Here is a 9,983-nt window from a genome sequence, read left to right as displayed (position 1 = left end):
AATCGACTTTTCATAAAATGCAAAAAGTCGACTGTTAACTAAATGAAAAAAGTCGAAAAGTCGTTCCAACTATAGAACCCTAATAGTAATCTAAATTTTTTAATACAAATTTCGTTTTTGTCTAATTGTGAAATCACATTTAAATATTTTTTCCATTTGGAAAAAATTTAAAAAGTCGATATTTGTATAAGTATTTTTGAAAAATACTTATTCCGAATTTTTATGATTTTCGTTTATTTTATTAATTATAAAAATCAAACTGTTCACTTTCAACGGTTTTCGACAGTTTGTGGGCTTCGCTTTTTATTTTTAAACATAAACGTTTTAAAATCTTTGAAATCTTCTTTTCAAATATTACTCTAAGTCAAAAAGTCGACTGTAGAAAAATTCAGTTTTCAATCATTTTTAGTATCAACATTTTCCATTTTTTTTACTTCTATTCCAATTAATTACTTTAAATATCAAACTGTTCACCACAGGGTATACGAGACGTCACGAGCAAACGTGTCAAAAGTGACACTTCTGTATACTTTCTTCTATTCCAATTAATTACTTTAAATATCAAACTGTTCACCACAGGGTATACGAGGCGTCACGAGCAAACGTGTCAAAAGTGACACTTCTGTATACTTTGTGTGTTCACTTTCCGGGGTTTTCGGAAAATTTGTCGGCTTTATCCTTTATATTTAACATAAACGTTTTAAAATTTTTTTTTCAATAATTTTTACTATCGTCATGTTTCTACTTTCTTCGACTCCTTTTGAACTAATTCGACATGTATTTACTAATTCCAATTTTTCCAAGCAGACTTTTTTCTATAAAAAAGTCTACTTTTCGAAAGTCGATTTATAATGTAGTATCGTTTTTAAATATACCAAACAACTGGCAACACTAATGACAACACACTACATAATTGCTATAAATGGTAGTAATTGTTAAAGCGAAAAAATATATAAACTCTATTAAAAACATAACATTATAATTAAATTTGAGACAAATCTACCTAGAATTTTTATAACCAATCATAAAAATGTACCTCAAGCATATACAGGTAGTTTGAAAAACTAATTACTATAAAGGGAAAACCCTAAAACTACTACCTACTACTATTTTAAGCAACACAGAGAGACGCACAATTATTTTCTCAGCGAATTGAATGCACAATTCGCTTTGATTATTTTCAAATATTTCTTTTCATCGTCTGACAAACGTTCGTTCATCAACAGCAATTTACAATTTTTTCTTGTGTTTAATTTGTGAAAATATTAAGTGAATAATTTAATGCAATTTATTTAACAATTAAATTTGTTTATTTTATTAAACAAAAAAAAATGGATCGTTTTGTTACGCGCACACCCACATGGAAAACTTTAAATTATTCTTCTGTGGTGGCGGCACAAAAATCACTACCGCTTACAAAAACTACACCCGGTGATAACAAAAAGAAGAAGCCTTTACAGCCAAAACAATTAAGTGAAGTCTCAGTGCATTCATATGATTTTGATAAACGTCTAGTGGATTTATTGCCCGGAACAGAGCCAGCTAATGCTGAGAATTTCAATGGCAACAGCAATGACAGTGGCTTAAGCAGTGCTTCTAGTATATCACCACAGCAGCCAGAGGACTATGTTCCCGTTTATCAGCCTAGTCCTTACAAGAAACTACTAACACCCACAAAAAAACCAATGGGTAGGTTTAAAGGTTAAGAGAAATTGTGTCTAAACAATATATGAAATTTCCTTCATTTGTTTATATAAAAATTCAAGAAATTAGTTTTGTTTACTTTTGCAAAATATTTGTATTTTTTTTGTTTAAATTCTATTTGTTTTAAATAATGTGTACAAAATTTGTTGTTTTTACGGGTGGGTATTAATAAATAATAGTAATAAATGGCAACATTTCTTTATATGTTATGGCAATGCTTTTTTTGTATAAAGAGAGCAGCAGCCCACATGAATGTCATAACAAAAGAGGAGAATACTAAAGTTGAGCTGTCACTTTTACTAATTCCAAAGCAAATTTCATTTTATTTTCTTTTGTTTTTTTCTTTCTATTAAAAATAAACAAATTATTAAAGGCGCAAATATTTATTGGTATTTATTTTGTAAAACATTAGGTAAATTAGCTGATTATATAGATTGTCCTGTTGAAAAGGAAAATGATACATATATGACAATAACAGGCTCACCAAAAACGCACAATAAAGTAGTGGAAACTGGCCTACAACTAAAACAGACCTTGGAAACTAATAAAGTGCTAACACAGCAAGTTCAAGGAACTCCAGAGAGGCCAGCATTAGCCGCCAACAGCATGTTGATGGCACGTATACAAAGGGATTTGAATAGTCCCTCTGCTGCGGCTAGAATGAAAGCTTTAAAGGCCATGAAGTGAGTAACAATTTATATATTCGCCATTACATATTGTGTAATATTGCTTAATGGAAATTTCCAGATCTCCCACTAAATCTGCTTATAATCATTTTGACATTCCCGAGGCCGAACAAAGTCTTCATATACCCGAGCCTCCTAGTCTACAGGAAATTATGCGCAATATTGTGGTTTATGTTGAGGTGCGTTCTGGAGAAGATAACCGCTCAGCTGGTGTACGTAAAGTTATTGAAGCGCTGGGCGCTCGTGTTAATTTAAGTTTAAATCGGTATGGTTTCTAAATATCTTTATTATAGTGATTTTTAATATTGTTGTTTTTTTTTTTATTTTAGTGATACTACCCATGTGATTTTTAAAGATGGTCTAATGTCTACTTTTAAAAAAGCGAAACAAATGAACGTACCCATCGTTTCAATTCTATGGATTGAAGCTTGTAAAAATCAACGTCGTATATGTGATCCCAAAGATTATCCCATTTCAAATTTGGATCGCTATGAAAATCCCGAGTTGTATACTAAAATGAAGGTGAGTTTTTATAATTTTGTTTTTTTTTTTAATTCTTTGTTTATTAAAAAAACTTGAACTAGAACTTAACTTGAATCAAATTAGAACTAAACTAGAACTGAACTAGAACTGAACTAGAACTGAACTAGAACTGAACTAGAACTGAACTAGAACTGAACTAGAACTAGAACTGAACTAGAACTGAACTAGAACTGAACTAGAACTGAACTAGAACTGAACTAGAACTGAACTAGAACTGAACTAGAACTGAGCAAGAACTAAACTAGAACTGAACTAGAACTGTCCTAAAACTGAACTAGAACTAAACTAGAACTGAACTAGAACTAAACTAGAACTGAACTAGAACTTAAATAGAACAGAACTAGAACTGAACTAACACTGAACTAGAACTGAACTAGAATTGAACAAGAACTGAACTGGGACTTAACAAGAATGAACTAGAACTGAACTAGAACTGAACTAGAACTGAACTAGAACTGAACTAGAACTGAACTAGAACTGAACTAGAACTGAACTAGAACTGAACTAGAACTGAACTAGAACTGAACTAGAACTGAACTAGAACTGAACTAGAACTGAACTAGAACTGAACTAGAACTGAACTAGAACTGAACTAGAACTGAACTAGAACTGAACTAGAACTGAACTAGAAGTGCACTAGAACCGAACTAGAACCGAACTAGAACTAAACTAGAACTGAACTAGAACTGAACTAGAACTGAACTGGAACTTAACTAGAATGAACTAGAACTGAACTAGAACTGAACTAGAATTGAACAAGAACTGAACTGGACCTTAACTAGAATGAACTAGAACTGAACTAGAACTGAACTAGAACTGAACTAGAACTGAACTAGAACTGAACTAGAACTGAACTAGAACTGAACTAGAACTGAACTAGAACTTGAACTAGAACTGAACTAGAACTGAACTAGAACTGAACTAGAACTGAACTAGAACTGAACTAGAACTGAACTAGAACTGAACTAGAACTGAACTAGAACTGAACTAGAACTGAACTAGAACTGAACTAGAACTGAACTAGAACTGAACTAGAACTGAACTAGAACTGAACTAGAACTGAACTAGAACTGAACTAGAACTGAACTAGAACTGAACTAGAACTGAACTAGAACTGAACTAGAACTGAACTAGAACTGAACTAGAACTGAACTAGAACTGAACTAGAACTGAACTAGAACTGAACTAGAACTGAACTAGGACTGAACTAGAAGTGAACTAGAACTGAAATAGAACTGAACTAGAATTGAAATAGAACTGAACTAGAACCGAACTAGAACTAAACTAGAACTGAACTAAACCGAAACTAGAATTGAACTGGAACTGAACTAAAATTGAACTATAATTGAACAAGAACTAAACTGGAATGAACTAGAAATGAACTAAAACTAAATTAAAATTTCAAAATTTGTGTGAAGAAAGTTACCTTCAAACTAAATTTGTATTTTTTAAGACTCATGATTCAGAAATGTTTTAAAAAAGTTTTCAAAATTAAATATTTAAAAATTTGCTACGTTCAGTATGAAAATTCTACGAAATCGACATCATCAAATAAAACTAAAATTTTATTTCTATATATTCCCATTATTATTTGAAAAACTAAAATTTTTTTGAAACTTTAGTTTGAATGAATTTAACCTAAAAATTCTGTATTCAGCAACTGCATTGAAATTACATTAAGATTTAAATAAAATAAATTTTTATGTTCGAAATGGCAAAATCTTGGGAAAGTGGCATCAAATAATACTAAATTATTGCTTCCGCAAAATTCAGTCGTTTATCGAGGTATAACTGTAACATTAAACAATGATTTTCAGTTCTTATTAACTGCAAAATTTAAAAAGCAATAATCTTTTAAGGTCGTTTAAAATTTAACATTTCAAGTACATACTTATAAGATTTACATCTTCTTCTTTTAAGACAACTCATTCATTCACAATCTACGTTTTAATTTACAAAAGATTACACCTGTGTTGTCTAACAAATCACATAACTTTCTTACAAAAAAAAAAATAATAATAATAAAAACCAAAAATTCTACTGATAACAATTTCAAAATCTACAAATCAAGTGCAAAATTATTTCTATATGAAAGAAAAATTTATAGTTTTATTACAGCAAAATCTTTAATAAGACAGTTTTCAAAAAGTCTTATTATAAATTTTATTTCTTATTCTTATTAACTCATTTAAAAGTAATTTTTAAATATTGTCTAAGATTTGAAATAAGTACATATTTAAGTGGCTATCAAACAAAAAAAAACTTTAGTTCAAAAAATCAACAGTTAAACAAATGGCGATAAAAATGGCAACCAAGAAAAACACTCAAGATAAGCAAAGGTGTAGGCCGCACAACACCAATGATTTCTTTTTATTGTTGAAAGTTATCTATTATTAAAACAAAAATTAGAATGTCAGTTTTTTAAACCATTTATAAATCTTCTTACTCATTTTATTTTGTTAAGTGACGAGTAAGTAAACAAAATGCTTTCTTTAAAAATGTTAATTTCAATGACCATAAACAATCCTTGAGTTTTTGTTAGTTAAAGAAGCATAAATTTTTCTTGAAAACATGTTAAAAGCTTATTCCTTTATTCTGTTTTATATGAGAGTGTTATTAGCAATTTTTGCTTTTTAAGTTAAACACAGTTCATAATCAAATGTCTTGAATTGCACGTAGTCTTATTATCATTTTGTAGACTCGCTCTACCTTAACTTGTTTGGTGATAAATTTTCATTTAGATTTCTTTATCAGAAGAAATTAATGTGAAATGAAATGTATTTGATTTAATTTTGTTTATCACTAGCTAAATACAAACATATTTTTTTCTTGTAAGTTTTTGTTGTTCTTGTTTATATACTTAGGTAATATCTACAAAACAAAAACAATTTGTAGCGAGCATGGAAAATAAAGTACTATTGTCAATTTATGAGTGCATATATTGGATAAATAGAACTCAACTACAATTGAACTAGAAATGAATTAGAACTGAACTAGAACATAACTAGAACTGAACTAGAACTGAACTAGAACTGAACTAGAACTGAACTAGAACTGAACTAGAACTGAACTAGAACTGAACTAGAACTGAACTAGAACTGAACTAGAACTGAACTAGAACTGAACTAGAACTGAACTAGAACTGAACTAGAACTGAACTAGAACTGAACTAGAACTGAACTAGAACTGAACTAGAACTGAACTAGAACTGAACTAGAACTGAACTAGAACTGAACTAGAACTGAACTAGAACTGAACTAGAACTCAACTAGAATTGAACTAGAACTGAACTAGAACTGAACTAGAACTGAACTAGAGCTGAACTAGAACTGAACTAGAACTGAACTGGAACAGAACTAGAACTGAACTGGAATTGAACTGGAACAGAACTGGAACTGAACTAGAATGAAGACTAGACCAAAATTTAGATGAAATATAAACAAACTGAAAAGTATTTTAACACACAAATTTTCCATTCCTGACTTGTACATTACAGCATTTAAAGGGTTGATGATAATAACTTGCAACCCAACCATCCATTATTGTTTTTTTTTTAATAGTTAAAAAAAATATGATTGAATATGTGTATGAATCAGTGTATGTTCAACGGTAGCAATTTTGTTTTCCTAATTGTTTTTACATTCTCTTCTTAATTTAATTATTAATTTCAATAATATGATAAGATTTCAAAAAGTAATTGGTTTTTACTGTGTGTGTTTATTAGCGGCGTTTACTTTAACTTTATATAGGAAGTTTAGTAATAAACTTCAAGTATATTTCATACCTTATACCTTTACCTTTACTTTTTTTGACTGCATTAATTGCAGGTTTTCCATAAGAAATATAGATTTCTGTTTTTATTTTTTAAATCTTAATTTATGCAGATTTTATAAATCTTTGTTATTTATGTTTTATTATTTGCTTGGAAATTGTTTTTAACGATATTTACACATGATTTAAATAGTACAATTAAACAATTATTTTTGTGTTGTTTTTTTTTTCATTAAGACAAACATTTTTTTAAACTAAGTACTTAAAAATAAATTATTGTTTTTTTCTTAACAGAATATTAAGATAAATGAAAATGTTTGAGATTGTTTTTTTATAAGTGCTGATGAAAATTTACTATTTCTTTAATGTTTTATAAAAAAAAAACATTTAAAATTTTAATGCTTTTTTCATTTATAGTTTGTTAACAAATATTTTGTTAGTTAGTTAGTGTTTAAGTACATAAATACTAAAATTTGAACTTTTTGTATAAAACAATTGTGTAAAATGCTGTTTAAGAAAAATAGTTTTTGTGTTTTAAATAAGTTTAACTTTGTAGTAATTATACATTTATATTTTAATAGGTAGTAATGATTGTAGTAAAATTATTTTGAAAACCAGTTAATATTTGTGTTTAGAATCGTAGATTTTAAGTTGAAATAATCTAAAATTTGATTGAAAATTAGGAAAATTTTTAAGTTTAAAAGTAAAAAATTGGCCTTAAATTAAAATTCTGTGAATTTTTATGCTTTTAAGATAATTTTAAAAGCTTTAAAGATATTTCGAACAAAATTATGAATTTTCGAAATTATTTTCGAATTTTCGAAATCATGTTCGAATTTTCGAAATCATGTTCGAATTTTCAAAATTCATTAAAGAAAGCCTTATATTTTGAAAATACTTTAAAATTCAATAAAAATTAGAAAATTTTTTAATTCAAATATCGAAATGGAAAAAAATTAATTTCATTTTTCATTTTTTTTATTTTTTTAAATTTAATACAAAAATTAACGGTTCTCATATTGATTATCTGTTTTCATATCAAATTTACAATTTGATTTTCGTTCATATTTATTTAAAAACTCAAAAAAAAGTTCTTGAACAAGTTCTCATCACGCTATCACAAACAATTTTTCTACTTGCAATATAGTTTTTCATTTTCTTTATCACTTCTCAATATCATTAAAAAATAGTTTACATATACATATACAAACTACAAATTTTAAATTAAAAATCTACTACTACTAATATAACTGGAAAAGTTTTCAATAATAAAAACTTTTCTAGGAATGGCTAAGTAGCTTAAAGCGGCACATTCTTTGTTAAAAAACTTAATTAAAATGTTTTTCGCATAACAAACGCTTAGTAATAGACGACATCACGATAGTGTTACCTCCAAACACATCATTATTAGGAAACCAGCTATGGTACCCCATGTGGCAATGGTACCATTACCACTAGCATGAGCCTCGGGTAAAATATCATCGGCTACTATATAAATCATGGCGCCAGCCGCAAATGACAAGGCATAGGGTAAAATAAGACTGGCAAATGTTACTGCTACTGCGCCCAAAATACCAAATATAGGCTCAACCATACCCGATAATTGACCATACCACAAAGATCTCATAACACTAAAACCCGCAGCATGAAGTGGTAAACTAACGGCAAGACCTTCAGGGAAATTCTGTATGCCAATGCCTATAGCTAAATTACGAGCTGATTCAAAGGTGGAAGAGTTAGAAGAACCGACCGCACCAAAACTAACACCCACTGCCAAACCTTCGGGTATATTGTGCACCGTAATGGCCACCACTAACAACATAATACGTTTCCATTGAGCCACAGCACTTTCAGCTTTTGTTCTCTCATCTTCGGTAGCCACATAAGTATGATTGGTACGTTCAACATCTATACTAGGCTTCTTACGTCTTCTTGGTTCATTATGACTATGCTGGGCACTTAAACAATCGGAAAAACTATCCATACTTTTGGCAGCATCCATAATGCCCACACTGTTCTGACTATGTTTCATATCATCCATGGCAATATCCGCCTTATCTTTATTACTCTGCGTCATTTGTATCATCATATTTGAAGAGTTTAAGCCCAAATAAGACATTAGTTTATCGCAGCCATAAACAAATATGGCACCCAATAGAAAACCTCCAGAGACGGGTAGAAAAGCATAAACGCCATATAAATGAGAATTTTCAGCCATTTCAATAGCCGGCGATAGAAGCGACCAAAAGGAAGCGGCTATCATTACACCAGCCGCAAAACCCAAAGCGGCATCTAAAGACTTACGTTGATTGCCTCGCAGAAATATTACGCAGGCGGCTCCTGCCGCTGTTAGGCCCCATGTTAGCAGTGTGCCCAATAAAGCTTGTGTAACAGGACCATAACCCGCAATCATTTTGTGTAGTTTTGTTTTCCTTTTTTAAATTATAACTGTCGTCTATCTGGTTGTAGTTTTTGTTGATAAACTTTTTTTATCTGAGTTTATTATTTTCTTGTTCGTTTTTTTTTAATATTGTTTGCCAAATGATGACAATTTAAAGTTTATCTGAAATGTAATAATATTAAAACAATTTTTTTTAATCATACTTTCAAAAAGTGATGCGTTCTTTACAAGTTATTTAAAAGAATGCTTTATGTGCTGTTTTATTACTTAAGCTTTGTTTCCTTGTTTGCTTTATTTAAAGGACCAACTATTGCAACAGCAACTTTATATTTTGCTTTTTTATTGTGTAGTGCAATTTAATTGTAAATTTTTAAATCTTTAAGCAACTTATTTATATGCTCTTAATGTCATTGCCAATAACTTTTGGCTTAAATAAATTTAATTTTCAATGCAAAAAAATGCTTAAAGGAATCCCCTTGCATTAATCCATTACATTTAAATGTATAAAAATAAATTTAAACGTTTTTATTTAATGTTCTTAGAATAATTAAAATTTTTTACAATCATGCGTTTTTTAGATTACGACTGATAATATTTTTTAAATATAGAGATCATTTTTTTAAGATTAAATTAATTGTTAATCATTAATATATTATGTAAATGATTAATTATTTAAAACAAAACACGTGGTTAAAGTCAATGCAAAATGTAATTTTGTAAATTTATCGAATGAGGAAATTGTCTAAAATTTAACTAGAATACTCAACTAGAAAATTGAACTAGAACTAAACTAGAACTGAACTAGAACTGAACTAGAACTGAACTAGAACTGAACTAGAACTGAACTAGAACTGAACTAGAACTGAACTAGAACTGAA

At 29.2% G+C, this 9,983-nt stretch overlaps 2 protein-coding genes across 4 annotated transcripts in view; one reads left to right on the top strand and one right to left on the bottom strand.

Annotated features, from left to right (window-relative positions):
• The first annotated feature begins 1,179 nt into the window (after positions 1-1,179).
• Positions 1,180-9,983, top strand: part of LOC111682505 (microcephalin) — a 17,871-nt gene continuing 9,067 nt past the window's right edge. Inside the window, exons 1-4 of one of the 3 annotated variants that reach the window (XM_046953864.1) lie at positions 1,180-1,689; positions 2,117-2,387; positions 2,452-2,655; positions 2,720-2,912. In XM_046953864.1, coding sequence (XP_046809820.1) covers positions 1,332-1,689; positions 2,117-2,387; positions 2,452-2,655; positions 2,720-2,912 — 1,026 coding nt within the window. In that variant the 5' untranslated portion in view covers positions 1,180-1,331. Of the gene's footprint in view, positions 1,690-1,819; positions 1,863-2,007; positions 2,388-2,451; positions 2,656-2,719; positions 2,913-9,983 lie in introns of those variants that run through there. The other 2 variants (XM_046953865.1, XM_046953866.1) reach the window with 2 other exon arrangements.
• Positions 7,740-9,295, bottom strand: LOC111682511 (zinc transporter ZIP11). The gene has a single exon (XM_023444479.2). The coding sequence runs from the start codon at positions 9,115-9,117 to the stop codon at positions 8,080-8,082; it is 1,038 nt and encodes a 345-aa protein (XP_023300247.2). The 5' UTR covers positions 9,118-9,295; the 3' UTR covers positions 7,740-8,079.

Source organism: Lucilia cuprina, chromosome 6, assembly GCF_022045245.1.
Source record: "Lucilia cuprina isolate Lc7/37 chromosome 6, ASM2204524v1, whole genome shotgun sequence".
NCBI classification, from domain to species: Eukaryota; Metazoa; Arthropoda; class Insecta; order Diptera; family Calliphoridae; genus Lucilia; species Lucilia cuprina.
The sequence above is the reverse complement of the archived record's forward strand: the minus strand, read 5'-3'. Positions and strand labels throughout refer to the sequence as shown.